General features: G+C 41.8%; 1 protein-coding gene across 1 annotated transcript in view; it reads left to right on the top strand.

Moving 5' to 3' along the window:
• PREX2 (phosphatidylinositol-3,4,5-trisphosphate dependent Rac exchange factor 2) overlaps window positions 1-23,282 on the top strand; it is a 1,096,481-nt gene that overhangs the window by 617,344 nt on the left and 455,855 nt on the right. Inside the window, exons 22-24 of the mRNA XM_069220299.1 lie at window positions 3,830-3,950; window positions 7,042-7,226; window positions 17,832-17,993. Of these exons, the coding sequence (XP_069076400.1) occupies window positions 3,830-3,950; window positions 7,042-7,226; window positions 17,832-17,993 (468 nt within the window). The remainder of the gene's footprint in view (window positions 1-3,829; window positions 3,951-7,041; window positions 7,227-17,831; window positions 17,994-23,282) is intronic.

The following is a 23,282-nucleotide window of genomic DNA, read 5'->3' on the forward strand; positions in this document are numbered from 1 at the left end:
TCAATCTTAGATTTGCTCCTCGATGGCTTCTTGTTTCTCTCGCCGATTTTGATATAATGCGGCAAATGATATGTTTTCCTTAAAATTAGTTTGATGTGGCTCAAGGATTTTAGTTCATTTGGTGGGTTACGCACAAAATAATTGTGTTTGTTAGAGACAGTGCTTAATTTGTAGATACAAAGGTGCCGGTGCTCAAAGCCCTTCTATTAAACACGCGGCTGCTGCAATGAAATGTGCGAAAACGGAATACTGAGGCACCGTAATCCCGAAGCCATCTTGGGCCCCTTTAATCCATTTAAAATCACTCCCTGCCTCTTCAGCTCACTCCTGCAGTTTTCTGCTTTCTCTCATTGTGACGCTTTTTCATTTTTCCCTTCCTCGTCTTTCCCATATGAGTCTTTTGCTCGCAGCAAATGCTTGAGGCAGAAGACTAAGGGCCAGATGTAGGAAGCCTTTTGCATGTCACAAACTGCGAAAAACGCAGTTTGCAGCATGCAAAAGGCCGAACGCGATGCACAACCTCAAATTGTGAGTCGGTACCGACTCGCAAATTGAGGATGCGACTCGCAAATAGGAAGGGGTGTTACCTTCCTATTTGCGACCGCATCGCCATGTTGAGTTGCTTTGTGACCGCCAGTGCGTTCGCAAACCAACTCGCAGTTACCACCCACTTGAGGTGGGTGGCAACTCATTCGCAAAAAGGGAAGGGGTCCCCATGGGATCCCCTCCCCTTTGTGAATGCCGAAAAAAACGAACCCAAATGGTTTCGGAAGTTTTTCTTTTTTGCAACTCGTTTTCCTTTAAGGAAAACGGGCTGCAAAAAGAAAAAAAAAAACTGCTTTATTAAAAAAGCAGTCACAGACATGGAGGTCTGCTTTCTCCAGCAGGCCACCATCCCTGTGAGTGCATGGACTCGCTATGGGGTCGCAAAATGCGACCCACCTCATTAATATTCATGAGGTGGGTCTTTGCGACCCCATAGCGAGTCGCAGAAGGTGTCTGAGACACCTTTCTGCATTAAATTTTGCGAGTTGCAAATTGCGAGTCGGTATGACTCGCAATTTGCAACTCGCAAAATTTTCTGTACTTACATCTGGCCCTAAGCCCCGGCCCTCAAAAATAAGTGCCGGTGCTCAGCACCGGAAACAACAAGCACAAATTAAGCAATGGTTAGAGATAGTAAATAATCACTTCTGTGAACAAACGGGAAACGTTTTTTGTCCAGATTAAGGCACGCGAGAAAACATTGCAGGAAAATACATATTTAAAAAGCTCTATTTGCCTCACTTGAGCTTTTTTTTTGTTAACTAGACTTCAGAGATTGTGAGGATTCAGCCTTCTTTGGCGACAATCCTAAAGACAGTGGATGAGACATCAGTTGCAGGCTGACCCCTTGACAACATGTCATAAATGCCCTGATTACAAGCTGCACTGTACTGACAAGGTAAAAACTCCACACTGGTATTGTGAGGCAACAGCCCCATGTACTGTACAATTACATGTTAATCCCGTGGATAGGAAATAACTGTTCGGACCACGTTGTTCTGGGCAAAATTTCACATGGATGCCCATCTTAAGAATTTCCCCAGCCCAGGGACAAACATAATTTAGTGTCCCCTACACAGAACAACTCTGAATTTATTATCCGTTTTCAGCTCTTTCACATCATCAGCAACCATGGTCGGATCATTGGCAACCCTCTTCCTTGGACAGCCGCCATCTGGGCCCAACCCTAAAACAAACAGTCTCTCCCTTTGGCCAGCAGCAGGGAAGCCGTACGACTAGATGTGTAAAGTAGATAGCCGAATCTTGGATTGTGCCTCATTTTTGTATCTGTGCATATAGAGGGTGTTTTTGTATGTTGACTGCACTCCTGTTACAGTTGTATGAGGATCGGGGCTCTGAGTTAAGTTGCACTAGACTGTGGTCGCACTGACCCAGTAGCTGCACCAGTTGGACAGTGCAGTGGAGACATGGAGGGAGCATAGAATGTTGCTGTTCGCCGCACTTTGACACTTGGCCTGTCCTCATTTCCTATCTTGGCAAAGCTGTCTCCAGCTGGACTGTGCCAGAAAATCAGACAGACTCGTGATCCAATCAAGCCTTCTACTGACAATGCGTGACGTAGCTAGTCTGTGAGTGCCGTTCAGGCATACGGTTCTGATAAGTGCTTTTGTTTGCTGCACTGCCTGAGCTGCATGGGCCTGGTATTCAGAGCCAGGTAACCCCAGGCTGCGATTGCATTGGTCTGGCAACAGCTCCCCAAGGTCGTTGCAATCACAAAGGAAGCACAAAATGCCAACTACCACTGCACACAAATAGCATAAAGGCATAAGCCTGTGCAGTTGAACTGGGTGTGTGAAATCTAAATGGTTAAAGTGCTTGCCGAACCTAACCAGAAAATACCTGGACTGGCTAAAAATAGAAAGTAAGCTAACAATATGATTATTTGGAAACTCTAGACAGTCTGGGAATGTTGCAAACAAGGGGCTCCCAGAAAAGTTGGGGCCCTGGGCCAGAGTCCTCTTTGCCTATGACTTAAAATGTCTCTATGGTTGCTTGGGGAGCAGAGTGGGGAGGGGGTCAGAGGGAAGTGTAGGATGTGGCTTGACAAGGGCGAGGATTACATGCGCCTATGTGCCTTTCTAGCAGGGTTGAGCGGGGCTGAGGTTCAGGGCCAGGCTGAAGTGGAATCCCAATCCCTAAGCAATTTTACTTGCCAGATGTTGTGGCCGGTAAAATCAAGCACATTATTCCTGCACCTAGGAAATCTGGGTGTGAAAAGATCAGACAAATTGGATTATCGAGTCTGTTAAAACCAAATTACATCATTCTCCAAACATTGAAAAAAAGTTATTTCGTACTTGAAGACAAAAATGCAAAAGAATTTGTGACAACCTCTGACCCAATTGCAAGGAGTTCCCCTTTAGCCTTTTGCCCTTCAATGGCATAAACCTCCCGATCCACTTTCCATCCAATGGTGCTACTGTGAATTTTCTGGACAACAGGAAATAGAACGTTTTTAGGTTGCCATGGCACCCATGTTCATCTTTCTTCCCCAAGAAACACAGAAGCACTCAAATATCCTGGAAGTGCCACCTTCATCTTTTAATGGATGTCGTTGCTGCAGGATGCTACTAAAGCCCAGCAAGACATGCTGAGTGAATTCTTAACAGCGGACCAATTACTGCCCCATTTTCAAATTCCTGTTCCATCAAGATTATGGAAAGAAAGATGATTCAGCGATTGAAAAATTATGGAAAATTGTTCTTAATCTCCCATTAGGTCCTTCGATTGTGACGCTTTCTAGAGAAATTGAGACTACATCCTTAGAGGATATCGGGGGAAATATCCGCACAGTCCCCTACATTTTAATAGGGCTAAACAAGTTATTGTACACCACAATTTTCCAAACATATTAATTGATATGAGAGTTACCACATAGTATTTATAACACAGTTCTGAAGAGAATCTTATGGGATATTCCAGTGCTTTTGAGTCTGGCACAACTCGCAGCAGTAGCAGATTCTGCGTGTGTCTGCTATAACAGTGTGCTACTCTATTAGTGCTGCCTCTAAGGCAAGTCTGAGGACCTATCAGTCCAGCAGTCCTGTTAGAAATCACCTGCCCCTAATGTACATCGCTTTTCCTTTGCTGTGTATGGCCAGCCCAATTCTGTCGTGAGTCCTGTTGGGGTAATATCAATGACTGATTTACTCTGATGTGCTAGGAACTATTGTTTGCATATTGCTAAATTGTTATACTATGAAATGGATGTTACTCAAAGCATCAAGTGGACATTTATCTTGCATGTTTTCTCCCCTCACAGTGTGATTCCATACAGTGGGTGTATAATAGTGTGGAAAGTGCTCAGGAGGACCTTCAAAAACCAACGATTGTGAAGCCTTCAGGCGATGAAGGGGGAGACGCTTTTGATTCAAAAGTGGAAGGTCTGCTTTTTATTTGTAACCTGCTATGATGTGTCCTTTTTCCATTTCAGTATTCGGTCTGTAGTGCCCATTTTGAGCATCATTAGTATTGCACTAAATGACACACACATGAATTGCTGAATATTATTCACAAACAACTATGAATGGTTCTAAGTATGCATCTGATACATAAAAGAAGGAACTGAATCGTAGCTGAAGTTAAGACAAATGTCACAAATTAACTTTGGTACAATTTTACAGTCTAAGTTTGAATCAAACATCTTCTTCAAATCTATTAGGCTTGGAATGATAGGGTTACACTACACCAGCTTGTTAGTGGGTGAGAAAACTTTTACTTGTCTTTATATAAAGATAAAGCCTTTTGTGTAAGAAACAGAATTTGAATTAGCATAATTTGAAATGTAAATGTAGGGGCCTACCTAAAGGTGCTATGTGATTTAATGATTGTCTATTGAATATTGAACATTTTTTTAAATATCCCTCCAGTAGTTCTTCTTCAGGTTTGTAAATCGATTATTTGTTTTGCTTACATCAAAGATTTAATTTTCAGTATCTGGATATCTTACTTAAAACGTCTGTGAATTTAACTCCAGTATTTAATATGTCACCTACCAATATTTTGAAACTGAGAATGAAGTGGTAAACAAGAGATCTCAAGCTATCAGCTACCCCACTTTTTCCATTGTACATTATGACTGAATTTATGGAACATTTTACTAAACATATGTAGACACATTTTTATATTGATATACTTTTTTGGTGAGGGACTTTAAGCCCTAAACCAGATAGTGATGCTGGAACATATATACAGTGATTAAGATAAATAGGAACACATCTCCTAAAAGCAGATCAGTAACACACTCTACAACTGGGCAGTCCTGTAGCAGAACTTGTCTTAAGGGTCTAAAGGTGGCCTACTTAACTTGTCCTACCCGTCTGGAGTTGTCCTTTGAAGATTATTTCTTTGAAAAACATCAGAAGTGTTATGAAAAATATTAGGTTGATCACCCTGGGACCATTAATAGATCAGTCAACTGTTTGGCATTATCAGTTCATGAACATCAAGGAGCTAAATATGTTCAAAAAAGCAGTAATACAAAGGTCACAAATTATCAAGATCTCATGATGATGACTAGGAACTTTGTGTAGCAATATGGACTGTCTAAGGTTCTTCAATGAGTAGCCTAACTGTTGCTGTAGTTAGCTGTCTGGAACATGCAGTGCTTTGCAGGTCATGATTTCAAATCCCTGTAAGACTGGCTCCACCTTCCATCCTTCTAAGGTTAGCAAATTGAGTGCCATTGAAATTGGGTAACACCTGATATTTATGAGCCTATGAACTTGCAGAAGTGTGGTATGAAACATTGTATTAAAAAATGAATTATATGCTGATTATTCAGGGGTTTATTGAAGCAGAAGAAATAGAATGTTTGAAACACAAATAATTTCAAGAAGCCGAAGTAACCTTTAAAGGTGGTTTCTAGGATGCTGAATAGTAAAGCACTATGTTTAGACAGAAATGAATGCAGTGCTTATAATTTAAGATGACTGCTTCAAATATAATTTTATGGAAACATAGATGCAAAATATCACAATTTAAAGTAGCAAAATTGCTAAATCATAATATATTAACTTACAATAAAAAGACAACCAGGGTTTGACAAGTTTAATAAGTACATGTATGATACATTATAATATCTCTGTTTTCTAATTTCGTGATTATTTTTCGTACTTCATCAAGATACTGTGGGACACTTGATGGCGCACAGGCCTGGGACTTTTTCAAGGCTAGTTGATATGAGTCGCCATTATGAGTGTGGAATGTTTCACAGTATAAGTGATGCTTATGTGATCAAATAGGTGATATGCATGAACATAGTAAGCACTTGGTGTCTATAGGCAGTTCTAGTCTGTGGTTCCTAGCTGGCCATTGGGAGCTATTAGTTCCCCTATAACGATGGGCAACACTGGGTAAAATCAGAAGGGGGTCTCCAAAATATCCCTGCAGTGGAATTATCACAGGCTCCTCGATCGCGCATGGTAATCTGGATATGGATGGAGTCTGTGTCATGAGAATCACACTCACTGAGTGCCAGTGCTAGTGCTAGGTGGGCTTCAAAACAATTTTCTATGATTATAACCCCACCCTTAATGTGGTCAGAACACCTTTCCCTGTGTCTGAAGGGGTGTTTAATCAGATGTTTACTTTGGCTGAGTCAGCAGTGGCGACTGCCACTCAACAGGGTTGGCGGGATGGGGGAGGGGAATAAAACATTTTTTTAAAGCTTCCCTTCAGGGAAGATGCGTTTGTCTCCCTCTGTCCTCGTCCTCTTCCTGGCACACACAGACTCCCAGCCAATCACGACGTGGTGTGAAAGGCCTGATTTGCCACTCAGACTGGGAATGGGAGCCTGTGCAAGTTCTCCACTCGGCTGTGCAATACAGCCGGGTAGAGAACATGCAAAGTGCGCATGACTGTTTGGCCAGCCCAACACAGCTGGCCAATGCATCATGCGCACGTTGTGCAGCAAAAGCCCTCCTCCGGCCCCCTCCCTCCAGCCCAGCCCCGCCATTTACTCCCAGGAAAAATAAAATTATAATAACTTCACATTATTATCATTTTATTTTTCCTTTCCACACAATCCAGTGAGGCGACACCACTTTGAGTCATATCTCTCATATTCAGGCTTTGTGCCAGTATAAACACAGCACTTCCCTCTCTAAATAAAGCAGGGAAATCACATTTACAGTGCCTCTCCAGCTCTGCTAAACTGAAGCCCTTAGTTTGAAACATTACAGTGTGCATGCCTGAAGTATAATATGTTCCAAAGCTCAACACATACCAACATTTTTCAGTTACAAGCTCAAATATATTGCAAACACTCTACATTGAATAGTATTGTGAGCAACATAAGGTTAGTGTATGCCTTTACATGTGTACTGTATATGTATTTGGGACATTTTAGCTAATATATTATTACTCATAATATGTATATTCTGCATAATAACACATCTGTGGAACAAACATTTCTGTAAAAGAAGCATGAAAGACTGAAGTTGTTGGTGCAACCTTTTTCTTTTCTTCTTCCAGAGGTAATTGATAAGTTCCACACAATGGCAATACTTGATGGGAAGAAGGACCATGTGAGTCTGACTGTTGATAACGTTCATCTTGAGTATGGGGTTATTTACGAGTATGATAGCACAGCTGGAATAAAGTGCCATGTGGTGGAGAAAATGATTGAGCCAAAAGGATTTTTCACCTTAACTGCGAAGGTATAAGACATTTTATGTTTATAATGTGTTTTATATCTACAAATTGTTTCAATAAGGTTGTGCACTATCGCATTTCCTTTTTTGCTTTATGAAGCTAGTGTTGTTATGTTCTAAAAAATATTGTCTGATGGTAAACTCAGTGAAAATCAAGTGATATATTCTAATTACTCAAGCCCCCATTGGAATGTTCATTGTTCTTGTGCTTCTAGTGTAACCAATGGTTGTATTCATTTTGAGCAGGTGAACAGGGCACTGCACAATTAATAAAACTAAGGTAATGTTTTAATAAAATATATCAGCTACGCAAGTGCCGGTGTGAAAACTTAAACAATCTAAAAACATGTTTGTGGCATGTATAGCTGTAGATACACTTGCTGTGCATACTTTCCCTACCTAGTGTTGGGCTGGGGTATGTACAGCTTGTTTTTCTTCTAAGGAAGTCTCCTTGGGTAATGAGGTCTAGGACTCCACCTATTAGTGATATTGCACATGTGCATTGGCTTCATTGTTAGATTGTTCTTTCTCCGCTGTCGGGTTCAGACGTGTCATTTACAGTTCCAGTTCAATGCCTTGTGCTGTTCTGACTGGGCCCTCTGATCTGTCATCTCATCGGTATCCACAAACAATTCTGTGTTCTTGTTGGTTTCACATCATTGAATAGTTTTGACACTGTGTTGATCTAAAACCTCTTGACTCCTAACTCCTTTGGTCAAGAATGTTCCAGTGAAGAGACAGGGGGAAAGATCGGGTGGTGACAATCCGAGACACAGCAGGGGAGTCACACACTACCAGTGAGGACATAGCCGAAACGTTCGCAGAGTACTATGAGAGGCTCTATGAGTCCTGGCTATGTTTTCTGGAGAGGACCGTGCAGACCTCTTGAGAGATGTCTCCCTTAGGGTCCTCTTGAGTGAGCCATTCAGGAGTTACGGTCTGGGAAGGCAGCTTGGCCAAATGGCATACCGGTTGAGCTATACAAATGCGTGGCCAAAGATGCTGCAAAATACATGCTGAAGATGTTTCAAGCAGCTAGGACAGGGGGGATCCTTCCTATGGACCAGAGAATGGTCACTATAGTAGTAATTCCGAAGAAAGGGAAAAACCCAGATACCTGCAGTTCGTACCGGCCCATATTTCTGCTGAATGCAGAGGTCAAGGTTCTGGCAAAGGTCCTAGCCAATTGATTGAGAACGGTAATCACAACAGTGATTCATCCGGACTAATCAGGGTTTCTGCCCAAGAGAGACACTAGACTTAATCTCAGATGTCTCTACGGGAACTTACACATGACGAAGCCCCCAGGCCATGAGGATGCAGTAGAGCTCTCGCTTGATAGCAGGTTGGTATTAAACAGTACAGAGTGGCTGTATCTATTTACAGCCCTGGCCACTGGGATTTGGCTCCAAGTACTGCACATGGATTCAACTCCTGTACCAGACCCCCCTAGCGCGAGTGAGGGTGAATGGGGCACTTTCCCACCTGTTTGCTCTTCATAGGGTAAGAAGACACGGGTGCCCACTGACCCCCGTGATTTTTGTATTGGCACTGGATCCCCTTGCTGCCTGGATATGGAAGGATCCTTGGTGCAAGGGATAAATGGAAAGGGGGATGGGAGAAACAAATCTCCCTATACGCAGAGCCATTTGTTACAAATCTCCAATATTAATGTATTTGTGGTTATATATTACTGTGTGCCCAAGTAACCTGGATGAGTGTGAGTCAAGATTCTGATATAGCGCACCTTTGCAAATTTAATCTCCAAAGACACTAAAAAGCCAGTAATGACAATTGTTAATTCATTCCTGTAATGTAGAACCACCACCTTCTTCATAATACTGTCCATCAGAAGAGCTATTGATAATCAGATAATATATACTCCTCCAACGCCTTCTTACAGTCATTAAGGCATAATAATTACATCAAACATGTTTTGCAAAAATGCTCTGAACCAACGGAAAAGACAATTAATTTCAACGTTGATTTCAATACCTTCTGTTAACTTAGGTTTTATTAATTCCTGTTAGTTTATGTTAGGATATGTTAAATAATATTATGTTATGTTTTGATCTGTGACCTTCGTATTGGTACAGCAATTGATATGGTTTGTTTAACATCTTTAGCTGGCCTGCAGAGCTGCGGGCTGAAAAGACAAATATTGAAGATATTTTGAAGCTCAAAGTGGCCTTCAATTTGTATGTTTCTCCAGAAGATGGCTGCGTGCACTGAGACAGATTGTCATTCTATTATCACCAATTAAGTTTGAGGAGTTTGTTCTAATAAATCATCTGATTTTCCCACTTTCCTGTCTGGAACATATCACTTCAACATTCTGGTCAGGAAAGATGGCCCTGTTCAATAAAAAGCTTGATGTATGATAAAAATTCCTTTAAAAATCAACTTTTTTCTTGACTGGAAGGAAGGTAGGGATCACCAGAATTGGGGTGGGGTTTGTTCTTGTGAGCTGTGCACCACTTCCTTAAGGATTTTCCATCACATTCAGAAAATCTCCCTTTGAATGTCTTAATAATATCCGTTCACATAGCTATTGTCCGTTTTTAACAGTACCACTGCAATCACATATTGGGCCCATCATCATAACAACAGGAATGCTATGGATAATTCTGACAGTGTTTCAGTGCAAGAAGATAGGCTTAACCACTTGCACATTTTTAAGAGAGAGAACTAGATCACACTCTGTAAAGGCAATTCAATTTTTGGCAATAGAAGATGGTTTAAGGCATGTTACAAGAAATTACGCTCATAATAAGGGCAAGATGAGTGATATATCATGATCTCAGTTACAGGTGGGTTTCACTTCAACTATCCATTTGTCACTCATTAACATTTAGTTTAGAGTTGATCTTGGATCATTCGTCTATGTGATTTATCCTGCAGGGTAATATGAACTTTTTTGAATGTTTACACAATGATTATCCATTTTATTAGTGGGATTGGGTAAAATTTAAAACAATGGTACTAGAGTTGAATCTAGCGAAACAGCATATTTCCTTTGGTGTATGAGTGAGTTCTGGTACACTTTAGTTTCAGCTTGGCCACTAAATATTGATTTCGCCCATACCCGTGCTGTGTGTATGATGCATAATTGTTATATTCTTTATAGAAAAATCTTGTGGCTGATGTTGCAGAGACTGGTTATAGTTTAAACAGAATGAGAGGGCTCACATTTTCTTTTACCATAAAAGGATTTCACCTAATCCAGTGTGACAATTCTGAAAGATTCCTGGTTCTATGCCTTTACTCTACCAGCAGAAAATCAATTTTGTCATTAGTTTCCAGCAAGGATTAGGGTTGTAATTTCACAGGAGTTTGAAAAAGTGTAGTACTAAACTGTAGGTTAAAAATGAACTTTAAGGATCTACAGGGTCCACAAAAGGGTTTTTAAGGACTTCTGTGGAGGCCTTTCTTAGGCTCATTCAAACTTTATCCTATAACAAAGAGCACGCTTTCTAACGAAAGGGTCAGTTTAGGGTTCAGGTACTAATGTTTTGAATATTGCTGCCCGTAAATGAGCATTTGTTAATCCAGAACAGTACTGTCGGTACTGGTTCACTATATGGGCTGTATGAGTGGGGCAAAATTAAGTTGTCTTTACTTTACACTCTAGTAATTAATTCTCTGGGTAGTGTATGTAAGCTAGTGACTATTGACTACTATGGATAGTTTGGATCTTTGTTAGGAAAAACTTGCATAGATCATTTTACAGTTGTTAAAATGGTTCCATAGTATTATTCAGAACATGTTAATCTCTAAATCCATCAATAAATTGAACCAATGCTTTCTGTAAGGCATTGGATTCGAAAAATCAGTTTTTATGTTTATAAATGTGTTGCTAGAAGAAATATGCATTCTGGAAGAATGTTTGGAGATTGGTTTAGACCCTGCTGCTATCAAAAGAAGAGTAAAATGTGGTGAAATCATATTTTATTGTTTTCTTGGCAGCCTTTCCAAAGAATTTCCAACTCATCCTTGAACAAGTGGTCTACAGCCAACCTTTGGCTTTTCATCTCTCTCTCTCCACCTCTTTTAGCTTTCTACCTGCTAATTCTGTATAATGGTTAACCCATTCAGATGCTCCTTCATAAAGTCAGCCCCTCTATTCTCTACTCTTCTTTAGCTGTCCTGTTTTTTTCATTCTGTTCCTGATTAACCATTTATTTATCTCTCATATTCAGGCTTTGTTATTGCTTAGGCTGGTTACTCTTTTGCTTCTTTGCTTGCGCCATTCCCAAGACTCTGGGCCTTATTTGGATATTGGCGGACGAGTTACTCTGTCACAACGGTGATGGATATCCCATCCGCCTATCTCTCAATCCCATTATACCCTATGGAATTTAGATATTGATGGACAGGACGGAGTAGCTCATCTGCCAATATCTAAATGAGGCCACCGTCTTTGGCCTTCCTTATAAAGTACTCTTTTAGCTTTTCTTATTTCTCCCAATCTTTTGTGCCACTTCTATGCTTTTCTTTAAAACTTGTGCATTTTTATTTCTCTTAAATCCTAATTCCACAACTCTTTTTATTCCTTTCTTTTTGCCACCCAGCACTGGATAATCATGTAGTCTTTATCCTAAGTTAAGGAAGACCTAGAGGCAAACTTACAAATTGTGCTACACTGTGTAGTGTAAAAGCTAGAGTAGGTCAGCTCCAAACCACTAAGATATGACACCTTCCAGTAGCACACTCTAACCTGCTTAGTGCCACTCACTTTCTCTGCATTAAAAAAACATATTTCCATGGTCTTGTCCTTTTCCGTCGTTCCTAAAAAGTACATAACCAGCTTCCTTCTCAGGCTCTCCGCTTTGCATACAAATTCCTCTTTTCTCCTCCACCCTTCTACAACCTCACACTCAATGCTTCTGAGCTTCACCATTTTTAACTTTTGTGTGGATTCTCTTCCAACCCTGGTTACTTTTTCCACAGCCAGGAAGGAACTTCTATTAGTTTTTCCTTACTAACACTTTTCCTCCAGTTTTATGGTGGCACTGTTATGTAGTTATTTGGCTTTTCCATTAATATTATGCTGTGAGCGTAAATTACATAACAAATGCTTTTACATAGGTATCTGCTTCTAATTAATGTTAAGCCTCAGATCTCGCAAGACACATTTTAGAGATGAATCATTCTCTCAGGGTTAGCTCCAGTGGCTTGAGAAGGCAATGACACCTTGCTTTGGAAGAGCTTAATAAAGAAGTAAATGGTTCCAGCTTTCCTAAAGAACAGTAAAAACAGTATATGTTGATTGAAAATTGGTTCTGTTTTTGTGGGTCTATACTTCAAAACTTCTGTCTCAGTTACTCACAAATATGAATGTAGAACTGGAGATAGAGTGGTTGTCACAATTATGGTCTCATCTGATGACACGCTATGGATGTGATTTTTTCTCAATGGCTTTAGGAAACTCTACTCAATATTTTCTAAATAATTTCTGCATGACTGACAGCAGATTAACTGAGTGGGAGGTGATGAATGTAGTGTTTAGGGAAGAATGCATGGCTAAAACATGTGGGATAAAAAACACAGCCTGAACGAGCACTGTATTTGCAGGAAAAACTTTTGAAAGAGATGGAAGTGGAATTGCCTCAAAGCCCCCAGAAATTCACACAGTAGACAGCTCTTAAGAACTCACTGACACATGGGACAGCCTTGAACGATACACCAATAGGAGATATAGGAAAAGGCTATATAGAGAAGGTGATTGTTGTGTGCCTAGTTAAAAGCAAGATACCTTATTACGCACCTATATTGAGAGTTAGGGATGGACAAGCCTAGGTTATAGTCAGACAGCAGGGCATCAACGAACTGTGAAAAAAATATTTATATTTTTTATATATGGATGTAGGTAGTTATAGTTAGAACCTAGTTTCCGTAAGCAAAGTATTTTTTATTTTGCCAATAACTTTGGTGCTGTTTCACGAATCTTCACAAAGCTTTCAAAACTAGTAATGTACTCACAGATGCGAACCTAAACTCTAAATTCAGAACCTAACTATAAAGTCCCTGTTACCTTTGTTTTTTTCTGTGAATTTCTATGAGCTGATGTGTATTTAGCTTATTTATGTGTGTCCAATAAGGGGCACAGTTTGTATGAATACGATTGAACTCTCAATGAAGATGTTATTTGCATTTACTCCAGTTTCCTCATGGGGAATTAATAGGAGTTAGGTGTGATCATTAGTGGCAGGAGAGAGTGTGTCTTGGGGTCCTATGGGTACACCACAGGGAGAGATCAGTGCTACTGTCTAGCACTTACAGGGCACTGCTGGGTAAAGGTCATATTACTTGAAAGTGTCCTCTACTCCATGCATTCTACACCACAAGCAATGTCTGGCCTTTATTCAGAACTGGATGTTCAGCAGTGATCTAAAGCTCAGCTCATAAGGGGCTGTTATTTGCCAAGAAAAACAAGCGATAACTAGCCCAAACCAGAGTCTGCGGCATGAACCAGTTCAGACCCTGACTTTCACACAACACCAAGTTAGTTGGATTCACCCTGGACACAAACCTCAGTCTCAATGACCACACTGCCAAGGATACAAGGACAGCCTGGTACCAACAGACTGGAGGCAATAATGTGCAAAAAAGAACAAACTAGACAGCAGACCTTCTCTATCAATGTACCCAGGATCTGAAACAACAATCTTGTGTCTATCAAGGGATCAGAAACCCTGCTCAGGAACGAGCTAAAGACAGACCTCTTTAAACAGCACTACATCACAGTGCAATAACAGCTCACTTCTTCAAGAACCCTGTGTCCCTCCAATCAGTTTACACTGCATGGGGCTCCGCAGTGGATAGGATAGGATTACATCTATGATTATAATACTTTCATCAGCTTCATCCCAATTATTTTCATGGAGAAAAATGAAAGTTCTCACGAGGCAGGGCTTACATCCCACCACCTGCCAAAAAAACATAATGGGGAGCTGCAGCCAATGGCCAGTATCGCCAGTAGGTCAAGGGAGCCGCGGGTTGAAAAGGTTTGGGAACCACTGGGCTAGAGTCCGAACTGCCATATCCTTTCACAACTGTTAGAATGGAACGGAGGACAAAGCAAGGTTGCCTCTGTCACCACTATTATTTGTGTTGGTGATTGAACCATTGTCCTGCAGACTAGGAGAATTTCCCAGACTTTGAGGAATATAAGTAGGGGCCAACACACATGTAGTGTCACTATATGCTAAAGATACCTTAGTATATCATAGACACCTGACGTATTGAGCTCCTTTCCTTGTACATGCATTATCTGAATTTAGAGAAGTATTGGAGTTATATATTATTCATACTAAATATAGATTATTTCCTACATGAGGCTTAGGGTATTGGGTGCAGATGCACCGTATAGAGTGGATATGCCTTGGGTGACTTCAGAATTCAGATATCTAGGATTTGGGACTTTGCTGAAAGCAGTGGCCAACCACAGACTAAACATAGGAAGAATGATAGATGGTCTTCTGTCTTTGATTAACTTCTAGAATACACTCCTGATGTCTCCAACGGACAGTATAGCCCGGGATAAGATGGTGTTTTACTAAAATGTTTGTCCATTTTGCAAAGGACCACACATATGATTTCTGAGGCAAGTCTTTGTAATATTAAATCAATTGCTGGTGTAAATGCTCCCTGAAATAAGAATGGGAAAAGGACGGGTTAGATGTATCAGACATGCAAATGTATTATCTTGCAGCTCATCTTGAGTTTAAAGTGCGTTGGTTGGATGACAGGGAGAAGTGGAAGAAGAGGCTACTAGAGTGCACATATTGGGCAGAGAGGCAACATAATCTGTTGATGAGTGGTCCCTGAATACCTAAACACTAACCTTATTTGATCAGGCCTTTTTGTTGAATATGGGATAAGGTGGTTAGGAACATTCTAAAACACCCACCCATTAGATATATTGATTTGGAGTATTTACTAATGTAGGCAAATTACCAACAATATGGCAGTAGATGGCCAGGAAGCTAGGAGGTTATTCAACCTTAGCATATTTATATTCTGAGAAAAGGTTTATAACTTCTGAAGAGACACAAGCCAATTTTGGGATTGGCAAATGGGACAGTTCATGCAAATATGAGTAGCTGGCCTATACAGCTAGGGACTTTCCCGAAGGCCCCACCACAGACACAGTGACAATATCATTGCCCCAACTCTGGTACAGAAACCTGATTTCATATATTATTCAATATATCTACAGAGTGCTATGACTCTTAATCTTACTGACAAAGAATGGCTCATGATGTTTAGATTATGGCTATGATATAGTACAACTATGTCCACAATACATCCTCAAGTCCTGTTAAATTAAATAGGATTTTCAGGGACACTCTGCATGATGTGGCAGTTGCCAGGCAGAATAAGCTGATTTTCTGAACATTACATAGAATTGTCCAGATATGCATCTAATAGGATTAGATTTCCCATAGGGTTATGAGCTTTGTAAACATCAGTCAAATGCCCAAAATAAAGCAATGTTTGTTGGATATACTTCTGAGGATGGAGGGGGAAAGTTTGTCAGGCTGGGAACTATATTAGTTAAGATGAGGATAGCTATTCATTGGTTGTACCACAGAGTGCTGCCCGTGGATGGTGGGGTCAGCAATGGAATGAAATTGGCATTAGCAAAGGAGACCCAGTGAGAATAGTGAGACAGACCAATAAATTACTGGAAGACTTAATGGTAAGGGCTGAGATGATTCAGACTCTTGCCAAACAACCAGGAATTGTGTGTAGAAAATGTGTCAGAAGTCAAAGATAAAACATTAAGGAGGAAAGTCGGGGGACTAAATTTCTGACTAATCTGTAAGAACTGGGGTGTATAAATAGATCTGGTAAATGGAATGCCACAGGAAAAAAAAGATGCATTGGCTTACAAGGCAACTGGTGACTCACGGATTGAGTGAACTTTTGCCTGTCAAGAGAGCCAGCTAGCTGCTAAGCATTAGACTGTGATCCTGAATTTCTGCTGTTACTATAAAATGTGGTGATTGTGGTGGAGGACTTGCGTACTGTATAAGGGTATATTTTGGAACACTGTCCTATACTGCATCTGCGATGGCCAAAGCTCTGATGGAGATCTTTACCTGTGTTCAGTTCCCAAAGCAAGTAGTGTCTGACAGAGCCCCTAACTTCAGGTTCGCAAACATGAAGTTCATTGGGATGATTGTTTCTGTTACCACGTCATAGCTCTTTTTTTTAAATTTAAGTCATGTTGCACAGCAGCTCAACTGCTGTGCAATATGTAAAAAATGACATTGACAAAACCAATTAATGTCACATAGGAGAAACCTAGTGGTTTTACCAATGCTTGTATCTGTTGTTCTGAAACAAATTCCCATTTAGAGTATGTTTCAGAAAAATATAATATGAATACTTAGTGGACCAAACAAACATGACATTGCTTAGTATTTATCTGTGCATTCGGGGACTCTGGAAAAGATCTCTCCATTGAGCAGGTAGTGTGGTGGGAAACTTGCCCAAAAATTTAATTAGCCTGGTTTTTCGGCTGTTCAGACTTGGCTTTGGGCAATTGCAGATGATAAATATACCCTATTTTAGATGACTGTACAAGGTGTTTTGTCTTTGTGCTGGTCTTATACTACTCAGTGAATCTGCTCATTAGAAATGCCTGAAGTGTGCCAATTTTAATCTATTTTTCTAGGCGTTTACTTTCAATAGGTGGAATTTTAGGCCATTTTCCATCCCGGTTTGAGTACTCTCTCTGAGTGGGTTTTCTAATGACCACCTTCTTTGTGCGTACGGTTTTGCATGTGGCAGAATGGCTGGTGACAGGGAGAAGACTATTCCATCATATTTTGGCAGTATTATCACAAATCCAATTGCTGTCATTAAATGTTTTATCCAGGTCATATTGCTGTGCCTTTTGTATAAGGCTGCACATACCAGGTCCCTTCCTGGTTTGAATGAGAGAGCTGAGAAGTAAGGATTTACTTTGTTTATAGGTAACCTCATTTAAAACAAGCATTAACATAGCCAATGGGTCGTACCCTTGGGACCTATTGCCATTATCACTCTGATACTGTGCACCACAACAAAATATAAATAAGCACTGGATTAATCATAAGGTCTGGTCTCACTTGCATTTTAAGTCCTGGTAAACATGAAGAAAAGCATTCTGCAGTGAAAAATAAAAAAACACAAATGATCATTTTCTGTATACAACGTCTCTATGAGACTATGCATTCAATGAGTGATTATTCAGAGTTCTAGTGAGGTGTAAATTAATCCCTCTTGCTTTTTAATGCATGCATGCCAAAGGAGGTGGAATGATACACCAAACAGCAGACAACATTGAGGTGAGTAAAAAATACAGTTCTGGACAGTGTATAGCTTAAACAATTGGTAACAAGTGGTCATTTAAACATCAGCACTGTCAGGCCAGACCTAGAAAGGTTCGCCATTTCTGCTGATAAAATGCATGTTAGCATGATAAGCTGGTATGTTAGGCATACATTCAAGCTTATTAGTTGGTTTTGTTGTTTTATGATTTTTTTAAAAACGTGGAAAAGCAATGCTTTGCATGAGTCACTAATATCCCTGCTCTCTCCTGTTTTTACTTCTCAAAAGCTTCTGGAAGCTCTGGCTAAAAGTGATGCGCAATTTGTGGAGAATTGTAATAGCCTGAATTCATTGAATGAGGTCATCCCGGCTGACCTCCAACATAAATTCAATGTCATTTGCAGTGAGAAAATTGAGCACATCCAAAGAAGAGTCTCCAGCTATCGAAAGGTAAAGGCGAACAAATGTCTTGGAAATGGGATATTTTTAGTTGTTTTTCCTCTTTCCATTTATATCACAGAACCTAGGCAGAAGGTCATATGGCTTCCAGCAAGCATTTCCGTTGTCAAGAAAACTTCCCAGTCCTGCCTTGCTTCCCACAATGATAAATCTATTTCACTGACACTTCTTATATCACATGATGTGTTCTCTTTTCCAAGCTCACATTAGGATGACACCCTGTGTCCCATATTTCAGTAAGAGGAACAGCTCTAGATAACTAATGCACTACTATGGTACACTCAGTCTGCAGCTTCCACACTCATATAGTATACTAAATCTTCAGTTTGTGTACTCTGATGGTGTACCCAATCTCTAGTTATCGTCTGCCTATGATATACACAATCTCCATAGTTTATGATCATTCCTTGGTTTCCAAACTAAAATACAAATAGTTATTTATAAGTCAATATATCTGTTCCCAGCACGTTAATGCTGTAATGTCAGATCAGGGAAATAGCAAACTTATTTTTATTGTTGTGATGTCACAGTGCTGAGAAGTGGCAAATAGCTCCTTGTCTAGGTTCTATGGGGTCGATGTAGATCCAGAGTCCTAGTGTGTAAGGAAATGCCTCCTTGGCATGGTTACACCCTGACTTTTTGCCTTTGCTGATGCTATGTTTAGATTTGAAAGTGTGCTGAGGCCTGCTAACCAGGCCCCAGCACCAGTGTTCTTTCACTAACCTGTACTTTTGTTTTACACAATTGGCACACCCTGGCATCCAGGTAAGTCCCTTGTAACTGGTACCCCTGGTACCAAGGGCCCTGATGCCAGGGAAGGTCTCTAAGGGCTGCAGCATATCGTATGCCACCCTGGGGACCCCTCACTCAGCACAGACACACTGCTTGCCAGCTTGTGTGTGCTGGTGAGGACAAAACAAGTAAGTCGACATGGCACTCCCCTCAGGGTGCCATGCCAACCTCACACTGCCTATGCAGTATAGATAAGTCACCCCTCTAGCAGGCCTTATAGCCCTAAGGCAGGGTGCACTATACCATAGGTGAGGGCACCAGTGCATGAGCACTGTGCCCCTACAGTGTCTAAGCAAAACCTTAGACATTGTAAGTGCAGGGTAGCCATAAGAGTATATGGTCTGGGAGTCTGTCAAACACGAACTCCACAGCACCATAATGGCTACACTGAAAACTGGGAAGTTTGGTATCAAACTTCTCAGCACAATAAATGCACACTGATGCCAGTGTACATTTTATTGTGAAATACACCCCAGAGGGCACCTTAGAGGTGCCCCCTGAAACCTTAACCAACAACCTGTGTAGGCTGACTGGTTTTAGCAGCCTGCCACACTCGAGACATGTTGCTGGCCACATGGGGAGAGTGCCTTTGTCACTCTGTGGCTAGTAACAAAGCCTGCACTGGGTGGAGATGCTATCACCTCCCCCTTGCAGGAGCTGTAACACCTGGCGGTGAGCCTCAAAGGCTCACCCCCTTTGTTCCAGCGCCACAGGGCATTCCAGCTAGTGGAGTTGCCCGCCCCCTCCGGCCACGGCCCCACTTTTGGCGGCAAGGCCGGAGGAGATAATGAGAAAAACAAGGAGGAGTCACTGGCCAGTCAGGACAGCCCCTAAGGCAACCTGAGCTGAAGTGACTCTGACTTTTAGGAATCCTCCATCTTGCAGATGGAGGATCCCCCCAATAGGGACAGGAATGTGACCCCCTCCCCTTGGAAGGAGGCCCAAAGAGGGTGTACCCACCCTCAGGGCTAGTAGCCATTGGCTACTAACCCCCCAGACCTAAACACGCCCTTAAATTTAGTATTTAAGGGCTTCCCTGAACCTAAGAATTTAGATTCCTGCAACTTACGAAGAAGAGGACTGCTGAGCAGAAAAACCCCTGCAGAGAAGAAGAAGACACCAACTGCTTTGGCCCCTGCCCTACCGGCCTGTCTCCCTCCTTCAGAAGAAAACTGCTCCAGCGACGCTTTCCCTGGGACCCGCGACCTCTGAATCCTCAGAGGACTGCCCTGCTTCCAAAAGACCAAGAAACTCCAGAGAACAGCGGCCCTGTTCAACAAAGACTGCAACTTTGTTTCCAGAGGAGAAGATTTAAAGACCCCTGCAATCCCCGCAAGAAGCGTGAGACTTGCAACACTGCACCCGGCGACCCCGACTCGACTGGTGGAGAACCAACACCTCAGGGAGGACCCTCCGGTGACTCCGAGACTGTGAGTAACCAAAGTTGTCCCCCCTGAGCCCCCACAGCGACGCCTGCAGAGGGAATCCCGAGGCTCCCCCTGACCGCGACTGCCTGACTCTAAAATCCCGACGGCTGGAAAAGACCCTGCACCCGCAGCCCCCAGCACCTGAAGGATCGGAACTCCAGTGCAGGAGTGACCCCCAGGAGGCCCTCTCCCTTGCCCAGGTGGTGGCTACCCCGAGGAGCCCCCCCCTTGCCTGCCTGCATCGCTGAAGAGACCCCTTGGTCTCCCATTGAAACCTATTGAAAACCCGACGCGTGTTTGCACACTGCACCCGGCCGCCCCAGTGCCGCTGAGGGTGTACTTTTTGTGTGAGCTTGTGTCCCCCCCGGTGCCCTACAAATCCCCCCTGGTCTGCCCTCCGAAGACGCGGGTACTTACCTGCTGGCAGACTGGAACCGGGGCACCCCCTTCTCCATTGAAGCCTATGCGTTTTGGGCACCACTTTGAACTCTGCACCTGACCGGCCCTGACCTGCTGGTGTGGTGACTTTGGGGTTGCTCTGAACCCCCAACAGTGGGCTACCTTGGACCCCAATTTGAACCCCGTAGGTGGTTTACTTACCTGCAAGAACTAACATTACTTTACCCCCCTAGGAACTGTGAAAATTGCAGTGTCCACTTTTAAAAACAGCTAAATGTGTTTTATGTAAAAAGTATATATGCTATTGTGATTATTCAAAGTTCCTAAAGTACTTACTTGCAATACCTTTCAAATGAGATATTACATGTAGAATTTGAACCTGTGGTTCTTAAAAATAAACTAAGAAAATATATTTTTCGATAACAAAACCTATTGGCCTGGAATTGTCTCTGAGTGTGTGTTCCTCATTTATTGCCTGTGTGTATGTACAACAAATGCTTAACACTACTCCTTTGATAAGCCTACTGCTCGACCACACTACCACAAAATAGAGCATTAGTATTATCTCTTTTTGCCACTATCTTACCTCTAAGGGGAACCCTTGGACTCTGTGCATACTATTCCTTACTTTGAAATAGTGCATACAGAGCCAACTTCCTACATAGTGCGATGGGTGGAAGACTGCTGTAGACCAGAGGGAGATCTTGGAACGGCTGAGAGCGAATTGCAGCCTCCCATTTCTTCCTAAACAATGCCTTGCTCACATGCCCAACAGAAGGGCCAGAGAAGTTACACTATCGTGATTTGCACTTACCCCTACCTGCTTCCTAACAGAAATAGCAGATCTCTGCTATGCTCAGCGGCAGTTGTGTGACAGCCCCACAGCTCATTGTCAGTGTCTTTTACCTGCTCTCTAAAATACTGTAACACCAGAACACCTGGAGAGTGGAGAGGGCAATTTGGGCAGTCCAGATAGAGCTAGAGGATGGGGGGAGCAGGTTGTCATATATATTTTCAAATAAATAGGAAAGGTGAGAGAGGGGAATGCTGAAAGAGGTGTGCGATGGCAGGACAACACCATGGGGCAGGTTCATGAAAAGCGGTGCTGCACCTAGTTCAGCGCCACTTTCCTTGCGCCCCTTAGCGCCCTCTGACACCACCATGTGTGCGCTCTATCTAAGATACAGCACACCATGGCGGTACTTACGTCAACATTTTTAATGCTAGTTCGGCGTATTGCAGGATTAGTGTCAAAACATTTGACGCTAATCCTGCAAAGCACCCAGAGGCCCATTGAAACCAATGAGAGCTTCCTTCTAATAGCTGCTCGGAGCAGGCGTTACAAATCCCGGAAAAAATGATGCAAAGAAATCTAGATAGATGTCTTCCTGTCATTTCTGCAGCCCCCCTATTGGTGGAACTCCCCCCTTTGTATATATTATGCCTGGCACAGGCATAATGTAATGCATAGGGTTACAAAGTGGTGCAATGCGTGCATTGCACCACTTTGCAAATATGGAGTAGCGTTTTTGGCCTTCTAACGCCACATTAGTGTGAAAAGTGTTTCTGGACCCATGTTTTTGATGTGTTTCAAAGGAAAGTGGATGGAAGACTTGCAGAAGGTGACAGAGGATGTTAGACGCTCTGGTCTCTTGTGTAAATGCATAGTGAGGATGAAGTTGTACTAATGCCTGATTATGTACAACAAGTTAGAACTAACCTTTCTCCACAAACCATTCTAAAACTTCAACCCACTCTTATGCATATCACACTCATTCCTCACACATACCTCAATTATAACCAACCTATCAAAACATTTTCAACACATCAGGTGGGGTACCAAGGGAAAGAGATAAACACATTCCAGTGCTAAAGTTGTAAACAATTAGTGGTATCAAAAAAACAATGAATCCATGTTTAGTTATTGAACAAAAAAAGTGCTGTCTAGTTCTTCAGCAAACAGTCAAAATATTCTGATTTGTAATATTGAAACCTTTCCATAGAAATGAAACATCTTTGCATTAAGAGAACTGTTCTTGGTGTCCTTTGTATTTTCTTTTAATATGGATATTCTGTTCCTCATTCTGTTGGCGCTGATGCACATTTTGGTGCTAGTATGAATGTGGACAGGGCTCAGATGAAAAATAAAATGCAAAATGGAGAAAGGAAAGGTAGCCTTGGGAAGTTACTACCCACAGTTCAGCTGCAAGGTATACTGTATTGTCTTCAAGAAAATGCTGTAGAAGAAAAATAAAACACACTCCTATAGCACTGTTGTGAAGAGATAGCTCTGCAATTGGAAAGTAGGTCATATCATTTGTTAATATCACAGGAAGTGATGATATTAGAAAGTAAACAGAACATAGCAGGCACTTCTCACTCAGAAGTGGGTTGAATATTAGACTTAGGTCAAATGTTTCCCAAAGGTAGTCTGCATTTAAAAACAAAAAATGAGGAAACAGAGAACCTGGAATGGTTACCTATCGAAACAAGGGGTAGGTCTCACCTGATGTAAATACGAGCCACAAAGAAATAAAAAAAAACTTTCCAAAGCCCAGAGCAATGGAAATAAACCCATACGGAATCACGCCTAAAGATCGATATACCTCAAGGTAACAGCAATAAAGGAAGCCGTGAGGACCTAGCCCCAAGCTGACAAAAG

This window comes from Pleurodeles waltl, chromosome 2_2 (assembly GCF_031143425.1).
Source record: "Pleurodeles waltl isolate 20211129_DDA chromosome 2_2, aPleWal1.hap1.20221129, whole genome shotgun sequence".
Lineage (NCBI taxonomy): Eukaryota > Metazoa > Chordata > Amphibia > Caudata > Salamandridae > Pleurodeles > Pleurodeles waltl.